This window comes from Salmo salar, chromosome ssa29, assembly GCF_905237065.1.
Source record: "Salmo salar chromosome ssa29, Ssal_v3.1, whole genome shotgun sequence".
NCBI classification, from domain to species: domain Eukaryota; kingdom Metazoa; phylum Chordata; class Actinopteri; order Salmoniformes; family Salmonidae; genus Salmo; species Salmo salar.
This window is the reverse complement of record NC_059470.1, coordinates 24,755,480-24,770,186: the sequence shown is the minus strand read 5'-3', so window position 1 is coordinate 24,770,186 and position 14,707 is coordinate 24,755,480. Positions and strand designations below refer to the sequence as shown.

The 14,707-nt window shown below is 40.9% G+C and overlaps 1 protein-coding gene across 15 annotated transcripts in view; it reads right to left on the bottom strand.

Moving 5' to 3' along the window:
• LOC106590420 (LIM zinc-binding domain-containing Nebulette) overlaps positions 1-14,707 on the bottom strand; it is a 111,799-nt gene that overhangs the window by 13,808 nt on the left and 83,284 nt on the right. For 10 of the 15 annotated variants that reach the window (XM_045710534.1, XM_045710538.1, XM_045710535.1 and 7 more), the window contains 24 exons: positions 14,289-14,393; positions 13,978-14,088; positions 13,700-13,807; positions 12,725-12,835; positions 12,432-12,542; positions 12,048-12,155; positions 11,327-11,437; positions 11,090-11,200; positions 10,846-10,956; positions 10,313-10,417; positions 9,954-10,064; positions 9,739-9,849; positions 9,331-9,438; positions 8,868-8,978; positions 8,600-8,710; positions 8,296-8,406; positions 7,760-7,870; positions 7,520-7,630; positions 7,298-7,408; positions 5,252-5,359; positions 4,877-4,987; positions 4,682-4,792; positions 3,084-3,194; positions 2,304-2,405 (listed from right to left, as the gene is read on the bottom strand). The exons of 4 other annotated variants lie outside the window; for them this stretch is intronic. In XM_045710534.1, coding sequence (XP_045566490.1) covers positions 2,304-2,405; positions 3,084-3,194; positions 4,682-4,792; positions 4,877-4,987; positions 5,252-5,359; positions 7,298-7,408; positions 7,520-7,630; positions 7,760-7,870; positions 8,296-8,406; positions 8,600-8,710; positions 8,868-8,978; positions 9,331-9,438; positions 9,739-9,849; positions 9,954-10,064; positions 10,313-10,417; positions 10,846-10,956; positions 11,090-11,200; positions 11,327-11,437; positions 12,048-12,155; positions 12,432-12,542; positions 12,725-12,835; positions 13,700-13,807; positions 13,978-14,088; positions 14,289-14,393 — 2,631 coding nt within the window. The remainder of the gene's footprint in view (positions 1-2,303; positions 2,406-3,083; positions 3,195-4,681; positions 4,793-4,876; positions 4,988-5,251; positions 5,360-7,297; positions 7,409-7,519; positions 7,631-7,759; positions 7,871-8,295; positions 8,407-8,599; positions 8,711-8,867; positions 8,979-9,330; positions 9,439-9,738; positions 9,850-9,953; positions 10,065-10,312; positions 10,418-10,845; positions 10,957-11,089; positions 11,201-11,326; positions 11,438-12,047; positions 12,156-12,431; positions 12,543-12,724; positions 12,836-13,699; positions 13,808-13,977; positions 14,089-14,288; positions 14,394-14,707) is intronic. One more of the 15 variants, XM_045710536.1, reaches the window with a different exon arrangement.

Below are 14,707 nucleotides of genomic sequence, written 5' to 3'. Positions count from 1 at the left end.
AACCAGAGAAACAAGGGCAAGCAAAGACACACTATGAAAAGGCTAACTTTGCTATTCAGTATGTATTGTCTCCGTGTTATGTACATGGGCTTCTCCCTAAATGATGCAGGCTGTGTGTATGAGAGAGAGAGATCTCAGCTAGGGACCAGGACTGGGACTGTTGATGTGGTGGTAGAGCATTGGAGGTGCTGAATATTTGATGAGTGCTACTACCCACACACACTGCCACACCTACACTGCACAAGCAAAGTTGTGTGTCCCACTGTAAACGAACTGCCACTTTGAAGGCTTAATGAAGCCTTCATAAACCCTTTATAAGACCTATAAAAATGTTTCAGACATTATTCACAAGCAGTTATCATATGCTATATAAAGGGTGGCAATAAAGTTTATGGCAGAACACATGATGTAAGGTCCTTTTATCACCATTATGTAGTCGGACTTTGCTTAGACATGAATTGTTAACATCTATCTAGTTCTGAATCTAAAGTTAATTTAGAGCGTGACCCTCGTCTAGTCTTGGGACTAGAGTGAGGTAAATCAACACCATGTCCAACACCTTTTCATAAAAAAAAACTAAAGACTAAACAATAGAATATTGTACAGTATTGTACAGAATATATACAGTTGAAGTCAGAAGTTTACATACACCTTAGCCAAATACATTTAAACTCAGTTTTTCACAATTCCTGACATTTAATCAGAGTAAAAATTCCCTGTCTTAGGTCAGTTAGGATCACCACTTTATTTTAAGAATGTGAAATGTCAGAATAATAGTCGAGAGAATGATCTATTTCAGCTTTTATTTCTTTCATCACATTCCCACTGGGTCAGAAGATTACATACACTCAATTAGTATTTGGTAGCATTGCCTTTAAATTGTTTAACTTGGGTCAAACGTTTTGGGTAGCCTTCCACAAGCTTCCCACAATAAGTTGGGTGAATTTTGGCCCATTACTCCTGGCAGAGCTGGTGTAACTGAGTCAGGTTTGTAGGCCACCTTGCTCGCACACACTTTTTCAGTTCTGCCCACAACTTTTCTATAGGATTGAGGTCAGCACTTTGTGATGGACCCTCCAAAACCTTGACTTTGTTGTCCTTAAGCCATTTTGCCACAACTTTGGAAGTATGTTTGGGGTCATTGTCCATTTGGAAGACCCATTTGCGACCAGGCTTTAACTTCCTGACTGATGTCTTGAGATGTTGCTTCAATATATCCACATAATTTTCCTCCCTCATGATGCCATCTATTTTGTGAAGTGCACCAGTCCCTCCTACAGCAAAGCACTCCCACAACATGATGCTGCCACCCCCGTGCTTCACGGTTAGGATGGTGTTCTTCAGCTTGCAAGTCTCCCCCTTTTCCTCCAAACATAACAATGGTCATTATGGCCAACCAATTCTATTTTTGTTTCATCAGAGCAGAGGACATTTCTCCAAAATGTACGATCTTCGTCCTTGTGTAGTTGCAAACCGTAGTCTGCCTTTTATATGGCAGTTTTGGAGCAGTGGCTTCTTCCTTGCTGAGCGGCCTTTCAGGCTATGTCAATATAGGACTCGTTTAACTGTGGATATAGATACGTTTGTACCTGTTTCCTCCAGCATCTTCACAAGGTCCTTTGCTGTTGTTCTGGGATTGATTTGCACTTTTTGCACAAAGTACGTTCATCTCTAGGAGACAGAACGCGTCTCCTTCCTGAGCGGTATAACCTCTGAGTGGTCCCATGGTGTTTATACTTGTGTACTATTGTTTGTACAGATGAACGCGGTACCTTCAGGCATTTGGAAATTGCTCCCAAGGATGAACCAGACTTGTGGAGGTCTACAATTATTTTCTGAGGTCTTGGCTGATTTCTTTTGATTTTCCCATGATGTCAAGCAAAGAGGCACTGAGTTTGAAGGTAGATCTTGAAATACATCTACAGGTACACCTCCAATTGACTCAAATTATGTCAATTAGCCTATCAGAAGCTTCTAAAGCCATGACATCATTTTCTGGAATTTTACAAGCTGTTTAAAGGCACAGTCAACTTAGTGTATGTAAACTTCTGACCCACTGGAATTGTGATACAGTGAATAATAAGTGAAATAATCTGTCTGTAAACAATTGTTGGAAAAATTACTTGTGTCATGCACAAAGTAGATGTCCTAACTGACTTAACAAGAATTGTGTGGAGTGGTTGAAAACCAAGTTTTAATGACTACAACCTAAGTGTATGTAGACTTCCCACTTCAACTGTATATATTATATTGTATTTACTGTAAATGCACTTCAGAAACAGTTTGATTTGACATGAACTCACATCGCTGGCCAGTTCAGTGGCCTGTTTGGCATTCAGGATATCAGGTCTGTCCGCCAACGTGGTGAAATTGTGGTGTTCCTGTTTCCCTGTCCTGTAGTTTACCTGAAGGCAGGGAGGAGGGAAGGAAGTGTTAGGATTATTTGCAGAGCGATTCATTTTTTGCATTTCAGGGGCATTCATTCAATCATCATCATTTGTGTACTGTAACATTGTGTCAAAATGCAATGTCTCCTCACTGGCTGATATTTCTGTAACAGAGAGATTAAGCATAGTGATAGACATTAGAACGATCAATGGGAACGATCAGTCGGATCCTTTGGCCCACTTTTCCCTGGGTGATGTTGATGCATACTGACAACTCTCAAATGAGCAATGTGGCCAGAGGGCCCTCAGAATCCATTATGGGATATTGGCACACAAAAATCCCTGACCTCAACCAAGCATGCAGAATGTGGATAAAATGTGCATTTGTGTGCACTTAATTTTTCCATGGATTTATATCCATGTTGACTAAAACTTCAGACAAATGTATTTTATACAGCACAAGTGACAACAACTAGCTAGCCTAAACCAGAACATTTCCCATGATTGTAGCTTGTGTGACCTACAGCGGTTTAACAGTTACCGCTGCTGCCTTAGAGTACATGTAAGCCAGGTTCAAATCTGGCCAACTCCCTTCTAACAACCCACCTCCTTACTGTCCTGTCTCTCTTATTCACTATTTCTGCATTATAAACATAAAACAGTTTGTATCAGGGGAAATGCATTGTGGGTAATTACTTCACTCTGCTGTTTGTTGACTTCCATAGCGTGGGAGACCTCTGGTAAGGTCTCCATGGTGGTGTAACTGGACTGGCCTTTCTCCGCGTTGTACTTCTCCTTGTACAGTTTCTGGAGAGGACGACAGACCAGAGAGAAGGGCAAGAAAACCATTACATATTCAACGTGCTGACTACACGAGACCCTGGAAAGGATACATCACCCACCCACACACAGTACACGAGATTCCCATCTGAGCGTGAATCATTTAGCAGGAGGGTGAACGTTAACAATATGCAGCTAATGAATAACTGCTCGTTATCCAGGTATGATACCTCTGGTATGAACCAGTCACAGGGCACTGAGAGGTGATGGGCGCCAGTGTTATAGCTCTTTGGGAAATGGAGTGATGGAAGAATAGATCAAGTGGGTTGTGTAGAAATACAAATTTGAATAATACACTAAGCATAGGTTGATCACCTCAAACCTCTGATCGGTGTTAGGGAGAGAGATACAGACAGAGACAGAGAGCGGACTGAGAGACAGAGACAGAGAGCGGACTGAGCCAGACAGAGACTGGGACAGAGAGAGACTGAGACAGACAGAGACAGAGAGAGACTGAGCCAGACAGAGATAGACAGAGACAGACAGAGACAGAGAGTGGACTGAGACAGAGACAGAGAGTGGACTGAGACAGAGACAGAGAAAGACTGAGCCAATGAGAGAGAGACAGAGAGACAGAGACCAGACTGAGCCAGACAGAGACAAACAGAGACTGAGACAGACTGAGCCAATCAGAGAGAGACAGAGACAGTGGACTGAGACAGAGAAAGACTGAGCCAATGAGAGAGAGACAGAGACCAGACTGAGCCAGACTGAGCCAGACTGAGCCAGACAGAGACTGAGACTGAGACAGACTGAGCCAATCAGAGAGAGACAGAGACCAGACTGAGCCAGACAGAGACAGAGACAGACAGAGACAGACAGACTGAGACTGAGACAGACTGAGCCAATCAGAGAGAGACAGAGCCAGACAGAGACTGAGACAGACTGAGCCAATCAGAGAGCGACAGAGACAGACAGAGACAGAGACTGAGCCCGACAGAGAGTGGACTGAGAAAGACAGAGACAGAGATAGAGCGAGAGAGAGAGACAGAGACAGACTGAGCCCGACAGAGAGTGGACTGAGACAGACAGAGACAGAGATAGAGCGAGAGAGAGAGACAGACTGAGCCCGACAGAGAGTGGACTGAGACAGACAGAGGGGGTGTGTCTGGGTCTGGGCCAGTGGGTCTGCCTGCAGAACAGTAGACATCACAGCTGTTCCCCTCAGCCTCACGCCTGGTTGGGCACCTTGATACCCACTCCCCTGTCTAATCCATTGGCACTGAAGAGTATTAGGGGTAAGGGATTGGTTGGGCGGTGTGTTCCACTCAAATTTCAGGGCATTCCACCTGGACTTCTGTATGAGCACTGATCCAGCACATAGTTATGCTATCCTCCTTTAGCAGGTGTCTCAGACTTGATGATATTCAGGTATATCATAGCATCAAGCTGGACACAAATAAACCAGACAGAAACATGGACTACAGCTGTGGACCAGATACTGGCATGCTTACATCACTCTGGTGCTTTGCCACCTCTTTAGCAAATGCAGTCTCAATGGTCTGGGGCATCTGTGAGTACAGACTGTGGCCCGTGTCCTTCCTACCCTCTTCTTTGTAGCTTTTCTGAAACAAGAAGGGAACCTCGTTGCACATACTGTTTGACAATATTTATTATAAACAACGCACCCACCCACCCACACAATATACCTGGCTGTAGAGCTGGGAGAGCTCTTTGGCATGCTGGATCTCACTGGTCTGGGGCATGAGGGAGTACAGAGAGTTGCCCATCTCCTTTTTCCCAGCTTCTTTGTATTTCCTCTGAAAACAACAACAACATTGTGAACTCTTCGTGGCTCTGATGATCCTTCCTCTCAACTCCACCAAGAACCCATCTAGAATCAATCAGCTTGAGAGAAAACTCAAGAGCATAGAAGCAACAACTGGAATATTTTAGCTATTTGATGCTGGCTGCAGTAGTTGATATGGTAAGTCTATGACTAACATAGAGCCATTCTGCAGGAGTGTGATGGAAGCTGCTGATTTGTCATCACACAGTTAGTAGAACAACACTGTGAGCCCCACCTGAGACATCTCTTGAGACATTTCTTTAGCGAACTTAGTCTCCATGGTTTCAGGCAGTAGTGCGTACAAGCAATTGGAATGTTCCTGTGTGTCACTTTTGTAATTTTGCTGAAAATCAAAAAGGATACCCCCCAAAAACCCAACAAGAATGTTTGAAAAATATATACCATTCTATGTACAGTTGAAGTCGGAAGTTAACATACACCTTAGCCAAATACATTTAAACTCAATTTTTCACAATTCCTGACATTTAATCAGAGTAAAAATTCCCTGTCTTAGGTCAGTTAAGATCACCACTTTATTTTAAGAATGAGAAATGTCAGAATAATAGCAGGGAGAATTATTTTTATCTTTTATTTCTTTCATCACATTCCCAGTGGGTCAGAAGTTTACATACACTCAATTAGTATTTGGTAGCATTGCCTTTAAATTGTTTAACTTGGTTCAAACGTTTCAGGTAGCCTTCAACAAGCTACCCACAATAAGTTGGGTGAATTTTGGCCCATTACTCCTGACAGAGCTGGTGTAACTGAGTCAGGTTTGTAGGCCTCCTTGCTCGCACACGCCTTTTCAGTTCTGCCCACATATTTTCTATGGGATTGAGGTCAGGGCTTTGTGATAGCCACTCCAATACCTTGACTTTGTTGTCCTTAAGCCATTTTGCCACAACTTTGGAAATATGCTTGGGGTCATTGTCCATTTGGAAGACCCATTTGAGACCAAGCTTTAACTTCCTGACTGATGTCTTGAGATGTTGCTTCAATATATCCACATAATTTTCCTCCCTCATGATGCCATCTATTTTGTGAAGTGCACCAGTCCCTCCTGCAGCACAGCACCCCCACAACATGATGCTGCCACCCCCGTGCTTCACAGTTGGGATGGTGTTTTTCAGCTTGCAAGCCTCCCCCTTTTTCCTCCAAACATAACAATGGTCATTATGGCCAAACAGTTCTATTTTTGTTTCATCTGACCAGAGAACATTTCTCCAAAAAATACGATCTTTGTTCCCATGTGCAGTTGCAAACTGTAGTCTTTTAGGGGTTTTTATGGCGGTTTTGGAGCAGTGGCTTCTTCCTTGCTGAGCGGCCTTTCAGGTTATGTCGATATAGGACTCGTTTTACTGTGGATATAGACACTTTTGTACCTGTTTCCTCCAGCATCTTCACAAGGTACTTTGCTGTTGTTCTGGGATTGATTTGCACTATTCGCACGAAAGTACGTTCATCTCTAGGAGACAGAACGCGTCTCCTTCCTGAGCGGTATGACGACTGAGTGGTCCCATGGTGTTTATACTTGCGTACTATTGTTTGTACAGATGAACGCGGTACCTTCAGGCATTTGGAAATTACTCCCAAGGATGAACCAGACTTGTGGTCTACAATGTTTTTTCTGAGGTCTTGGCTGATTTCTTTTGATTTAACCATGATGTCAAGCAAAAAGGAACTGAGTTTGAAGGTAGGCCTTGAAATACATCCACAGGTACACCTCCAATTGACTCAAATTATGTCAATTAGCCTATCAGAAGCTTCTAAAGCCACGACATCATTTTCTGGAATTTTACAAACTGTTTAAAGGCACAGTCAACTTAGTGTATGTAAACTTCTGACCCACTGGAATTGTGATACAGTGAATTATAAGTGAAATAATCTGTCTGTAAACAATTGTTGGGAAAATTACTTGTGTCATGCACAAAGTAGATGTCCTAACCGACTTGCCAAAACTATAGTTTGTTAACAAGAAATTTGTGGAGTGGTTGAAAAACGAGTTTTAATGACTCCAAGCTAAGTGTATGTAAACTTCCCACTTCAACTGTATATCTTTTTCAAGAACACATACATTAAAATCTACAGTACATATGATCTGAAAATGCATATATTACACAGCATATATTTTCTTCCTAAAATGTTTTGTAAAATATACCATGTATTTATTTTCACACAAATAGAAATATAGAGTACATTTGATTTTTAAATGCACGTACAAAACGTATACTGCATACACTTAGAGTCAAGTCATATTGACACTCGTGTGTGCCTAGTTTACCTCGCTCTGCATTTCTGAAATATGTTTGGAAAACTCTATCTCCTTTGTCCCCGGCAGCTGGGAGAAAATGCTGCTGGATATCTCCTGTTTCCCTTTCTGTTTGTATTTATTCTGAAAGACACAACAAGACTAAGCAGGTCAGAACAAAACTGCCATTTTGATCTTGTATCAGTCCATTATCATAGCCTGTTGTATTACAGTAACATCCATCCATCCACCCACCTCACTCTGCAGTTCTGTCACTGTTTTAGCAAACTGAATCTCAGTGGTTTCTGGAAGCTGAGAGTACAAGCAGGTCAAACTCTCCTTTTTACCGCCTTCTTTGTACTTATTCTGGAGAAGAAGAGGTGTGTGTATGCTTCAATTTCAATGAAAAATGATTAAGAAATGCTGTTTTATTGGGAATGCTAATTTTGTACAACGGAGGACACCTGAGACTGATAACATTGTTGACTTGTCTACCTCACTCTGTAACAGAGAAGCCTCTTTAGCGTGCTGGGTCTCCATAGTCTCTGGTAACAGGGCGTAGAGACATCTGGAGGCCTCTTTCTGCCCTGCTTCCTTATATTTAGTCTGCGACGCAATGAAAACAATCATGTCATTTCTGAATTTCCTTGTCAGCACACTAACTGTTATCAAATAGAGATGATATCTACCATATCTATTTATCAGCTGTGTTTTCCAACTCCGGTCCTCCAGTAACCCCAACAGCACACATTTTTGTTGTAGCCCAGGACAAACTCACCTGATTCAACTAATTGAAGGCTTGATGATTAGTTGACAAGTTGAATCAGGTGTGCTTGTCCTGGGCTACAACAAAAACATGTGTACTGTTGGGGTTACTGGAGGACTGGAGTTGGTAAATACTGCCATACAGTGTAATCATTGGAACTTGCCTGAACATAACTTTTGTCTGTAATTATTATTGTTCAGTGTACTTGAGACAGCAACTAAATAGAAAGGAAGTGGCAAAACAATCAAGAGCGTCCAAGTCTAACCTCACTCTGAAGTTCGGTCACAGCCTTCACAAACTGGGTCTGTTTGGTCTCTGGTAGTTGAGAGTAAATACAGGTAGAGATACTCTTCTTACCTTCCTCTTTGTACTTGTTCTAGGACACCAATGGGAAGAAACACAGAATTGGACTCAGTTTGACTTTTGGATTTAGACACTGGGGATCTGTAGAGAGTGTTGTTAGTCAGATGTTATTGGGGGTGACTTAGAAATAATCAATAATATAATCAATAATAAAAACTTTCACTGTCACTAGTGTTAAGCCGAAGCTTTGGCTGTTTGTTCTTTACCTCGCTCTGTAGGTCAGAGACTTTGGCAGCAAACTGGGTCTCTGTAGTCTGGGGGAGCTGAGAGTACAGACTACTGGACTGGGTCAGTTTCACATTCTCCTTGTACTTGTTCTGGAAAGACAACAAATTGGAACCCTCATTAAGCCCTAGGATGATATTTTCACTCAGCACAGCATTTATTTCAAAATGAGTAAGTACGGTTAAAAACACCGCCTTTATGTGTATCTTAGAATTGGTGGAATATAGTATGAGGCACATAGACCATTACCTCACTCTGTAACAGAGAAGCCTCTTTGGCGTGCTGGGTCTCCAAAGTCTCTGCTAAGGTGGAGTAGAGAGAAGTGGAGGCCTCTTTCTTCCCTGCCTCCTTGTATTTAGACTAGAAGACAAAATACGACATGATATTATCTCACATAATAGGTAACGAGTCATTTCTTATTTCAACATTGACATACAACTTATGAATTATAATGTGCTGAATAAAATGTTCCTCTTTTCAACGACTTGCTGAATGCGCTTCCCGCAATAAACATTGTCACTGTATCTTATCACCGTCTCTTTCACCACTTAAGAAGAGAGCGTAGAGAGACATGCTTATCAATAAGGCAGGTTGTCTACGTCTATTTAAGAGAGGAGATAGAGGACGCATCTGCTGTGATACCATGCAGGAGTGTGATGGAAGCTGCTGGTTTGTCATCACACAGTTAGTAGAACAACACTGTGAGCCCCACCTGAGAGATTTCTTGAGACATTTCTTTAGCGAACTTAGTCCCCATGGTTTCAGGCAGTAGTGCGTACAAGCAATTGGACAGTTCCTGGGTGTCACTTTTGTAATTTTTCTGAAAGGTACAGAAAGTGTTGACAAAAATGAATAAAGTATTTTTGTCAGGATTGAAAATCAAGATGAAACTGTTTCAGTTGGTAATGAGTGAATGCAAAGAGACACAAACAAATGATTCCTATAGTAACATGATCAAAATGAAGAACATGCACACACATATTTTTTTCTTTATGTTTCAGCTAGACATTAGAAGGAATATTTTACAACACATGTGGAACAGGTATAGATAGACATTCTACATTGACTGATCAAAGTGAAACAGTAAAGGAATCTGAGAAAAAACTAAAAACAACTTTACCTCACTTCGGAATTCTGATTGCTGCTTGGCAAATTGTGTGTCCGCTGTTTCTGGCAGCAAGGAATACAGGCTGTTGGAACGCTTCTGTTTACCATCCTCTTTGTATTTCACCTGAAAAACACATCTCTTTGATTTCTGTGGATCCAGGTAATGTGTCTTTTAAATGGATGTTTTTGCAAAAGGCCTGTTGGCATAAGTTTTTCATGATGCCTTACCTCACTATAAATATCACGGTGCTCTTTGGCTAGTTGGGTCTCTGTCGTTTCTGGAAGCAGGGAGTACAGAGAACTGGAGGCATCCTTTTTGCCACATTGCTTGTATTTCAGCTAGAGAAGGAAAAACAACGTCTATGGTGATCATGATGATTACGATCAGAAAACATATTTATTCTGAGGGATACTAGAGGATCTGAATAGCTGAATATATCTATATGAGGCATAACGTCTTAATGTATGGAATACTGTATCAGTGTACTAAACTATACCTTAAACATATTTGTACACTACATATTAAAGTATACTGTATATAAGTGTATATGTGACGGTAGATGTGTAAAAGTACACTGTTAATCTACCTCACTCTGTAGTAGAGAAGCCTCTTTGGCGTGCTGGGTCTCCAAAGTCTCCGGTAAGGTGGCATAGAGAGATACTTGCTTCTTTACTGCCTCTCTATACTTTTTCTAAAATACAAAGTTATGTTTTTTTTGTTTAGTTTCCAAGGTCTACAACATCTTTACGTGCTCCCTAAAAGTTTCCCACTCAAAATCTTGAAAAAGTCGGTTACATTTTACGTAGACCATCCGTCGTGGTCTACATACAATTGTCATAATCATGACATAACAGACGTCTTAAACAATCATGACAGTTGATTTCAGTTTATTAAAACGAACTTTACACTGTCATTACACAATACATTCGTTTACTACACCATTTAGCTGGTATACACATCGTTGGTGTAATAACAGTGTAAAGTCAGTTGTCATAAGCCGACACCAGCTGTCACGAATGTATTAATAATCTGTTGGGCTACATAAAACATGACACTGTTGTTTCGCCCATGATGAAGGGTTCAAGTAGTGTCACCAAAGTCTGTTATCTAAAGTCTTACCTCACTCTGGAGTTGGGAAACGGCTTTCAAAAACTGCGTCTCCTTGGTCTCTGCTAGTTGAGAATAAACGCTTGTCGAAAGACTCCTTTTCCCATCTTCTTTATACTTGTTCTGATGGACATAAAAAACATTACACTTGTTCCTTTAGATGATGTAACCAAATGATGACATGGATTGCATTGGTGCAAATAAGCCTAGTAGACAGAATCACAGTAAGATGATTTGAAGTGTTCTAGCTAGCTACCTCACTTTGGAGCTCTGTAAGCTCTCGGGCAAACTGGATCTCTATTGTGTCAGGAAGTTGAGAATACAAGGAAGTTGACATGTCCTTTTTGCCTCCCTCTTTATAGTTATTCTGTAAAAAAAAAGAAGTACTGAATGTTGTAAAAGCTCATTATCAGCCAGACATGAGGCAAAAAAGCACTGGTAGCATATAAAGCACTTGAATACAGACCCCATGAATTATGTGTGTGTGACTCACCTTGCTCTGTAGCTGGGAGGCCTCTTTGGCGTGCTGGGTCTCCAAAGTCTCTGGTAAGGTGGAGTAGAGTGAAATGGAGACCTGCTGCTTGCCTGCCTCCTTGTACTTGGCCTGCCACCCACAGACACACATTCATTTGCAAATCTCAGTTCTAGAGTCAGTGGCAATTATTGTCACCAATGACATTTACTGTCATTGGTGGTTGTTATCAGTTCCATACACATGGGCCTCGACTGTCCATCCTCCCTCTAAGTGTCTCCTCTTATCTCTCGACCTGCCTGTCTTTAAACTGACCCCACAGCCCAAGCCAATACCCTACCACCAAAATAGACCGTTCAACTTAGTCTCTGTTTAAAGTCTATGTTTTCACAAGGTCTCCATTTATGGCTATATTTCTTCCCCTATCCAAACTTCACCATGACATTCTAATAGCCTACAACTCCTTTATTAACTGTTTGCAATGCAGTAGTTTTGACTTAGCTACAACCAGCACAGTAAAGGCTTTCAGAAGAAATCAAGAAGAGGAATAATTCCACAAGTCACAAGCTACCCAATCAAATCTAAAAGGTACATTTTTATAGATATTTATTTTACCAAGATGGAGCAAGCTGTTACTGTTGGCCATGAAAGCAAACGACATTTCAGGACAACAGCTTAGCTTGTGTGAAGTGAAGTCGCTTTTTTTAATCACACATTTTAAAAACAACCCTGTGAGCCCCACCTGAGACGTTTCTTTAGTCATTTCTTTTGCGAACTTGGTCTCCATGGTTTCAGGCAGTAGTGCGTACAAGGTATCGGGCAGTTCCTCAATGTCTCTTTTGTACTTTAACTGGAAAAGTACAAAACATATCCCCAAAAGTTTAAGAGCAAGTCATTTTTGGTATTGAGAAATTGAAAGGTTGTTAATGAACACAACTTGACATGGAAATACATGAAAGAAATTACTAAATCATTTCAGAATAGTAACTTTTTTTGTGACATTCGTAAAGAGAGGAAACAAATTCACAAGAACCTGACAACAACACAAGCAATAACATTTTTTTGCAAATGAGACTAAACTAGAAATAGTCAAATAGTTGATTTAGTGGTAAAACAGATGCTGTACCTCACTCTGTATTTCTGACATCTGTTTGGCAAACTGAGTGTCTGCAGTTTCCGGGAGTAGAGAATAAAGGCTTGAGGAAATGCCTTCTTTACCCTCCTTTTTATACTTCACCTAGAACAAAGTCATAATGCATGTTTCATGTCCCTATTTCAGTAGGCACATAGGAAAACTATATTTAAATGCTTCTGTCTAATCAATAAATGTAATTGTTGATGAGTAAAATGGAGGACATGAGAGGAGGCAGAATCCACTGTATTTGGCTGTTGTGTTGGCATGACTATACTATTTTGTACCTCGCTCAGCATCTCAGAGTGCTCTTTGGCTAAATGAGTCTCTGCCGTCTCGGGGAGAACAGAGTAAAGAGAACTGGACATCTCCCTTTTCCCGGCATCCTTGTATTTGAGCTGGAAAAGAGGAAGCAAAATCAAAGATGTTTTATAGCACCTGATTAAAAGCTAGCATTTCTAGCTACAACACAATATTGAATTACCAGAATTTAAATGTAATTAAACCTTATAATTTTCACTTACTTAGTCATTAGAAAGAGTGTAGGACTAAATGGCGAATCCTAACTTCTCCTGAAGTAAAATGTTCACTTAGTCTCCCATTGATGGGTTAGCTGACAACACCATGAAAATGATGCGCAAGATTCAAATGGGGCAGAAGTTCATATGTTGTCGTGATTCTGGATGGCCGGATATCTCGCAACAATGACAAGAAACTGTCATGTGGGGAATCATAAGTGGCTCATTTCAGCTTGTTTCATCTTGTTCTTGACACCATGTCTTATTTTGAGGTGTTTTAACTGATGCCATGTTAATGCTAATAATATTAATATTAGCATTGACATGAAATGAGTCAAAACATCTCTAAATAAGACATGGTATCAAGAACAAGATATTATGACCAAAATTCGTTAGCTAGCTAACCAACAACTGTAACGATGTATCTGAGAGACAAGTGCTCAACGTGCTAATACAATTATGTTTTCAATAAACATTGGAGATAAAATATGGTTTACATGTTGTCAACAAAATTAGACAACCCCGTCTGTTTTGCTCCATAGTTGCACATGCGTCGGTTTTGTTGCTAAACAACCAACCCATTTATAGACATCAATGCATGAATAAGATAAAATAATTGGAAGTTAGGGTTCGCCCCTACAGAGTGTGCTTATTTCATTAGCCGTGCTACTGATGAAGCAGAGATGTCCTATAAGTGTGGTGAGGGGACGTCAGTGTTCGTGCTGTAGGCCTACTGTACTGTACCTGGCTCTGAAGCTGGGAGACCTGCTTGGCATGTTGGATCTCCAGAGTCTCTGGCAACACAGAGTAGAGAGACTTTGCCTTATTCTTCCCTGCCTTCTTGTACTTAGTCTGAAAGAAAATCATTCAAACCAATGCAGATAAACAACATATACTGTAATTGACTTACCTCCATATCAGAGGTTTATCTTCGGCAAGAGCCATAAAATCTGGAAATTGCTTCTCTCACAAATATTGTCATTGAAGTACGAAAATCTATGTGAACCGGCTGCTCTTCTCACCTGACTTTGCAGTTCAGAAACATTTTTGACAAATTGGGTCTCCATGGTATCTGCTAGTACGGAATAGACGCTTTGGGACATACCCTTCTTCCCACTCTGTTTGTACTTGAGCTAAAGAAAAGACAATGAATCCATGACGGATTTTAACATTAACTTAAAATTATACTTCCACAAATGACACGATTAAGTCGTATTTAGTTACTCTGCGGATAACGCTGATATATTCATAAAGATTTCTAAGTAGTCCTATAAAATTTGCAATGTTCCTATTAGCATTAATATTCATGTCTTTGAGGAAAATCTGTGCTCACCTCACTCTGCATCTCTGTGAGCTCTCGAGCTCTCTCTGTCTCCATCGTCTCAGGGAGTTGAGAGTAAGCCGAACCAGAGAAGACTTTCTCACCTTTGTATTTGAGCTGGAAAACAAAGTAATGGATGTGATTTGAGGTAGTCCTCCGTGCTTCAGCAAACAAAGTAAAGTAGGAGAGCTGCTGCTCAACAACAGAGACAGGAATAAAAAACTATGGCTTACCCTAAAGAAACTTCCAATAGTGTAGTTATTTATGGTAAAGGCATTGAGGCACTCAAATAACACAGGCAGAGATTTGCTTCATCTTAGAACGCTCAGGCTTTATTCCATTAGATGGACAGGTACACTGATGTTTGAAACTGATGTAATGGATGTTTGTCAGTAACAGGAAGGGTTTCCTCTGAATTTCTTATGACGAAA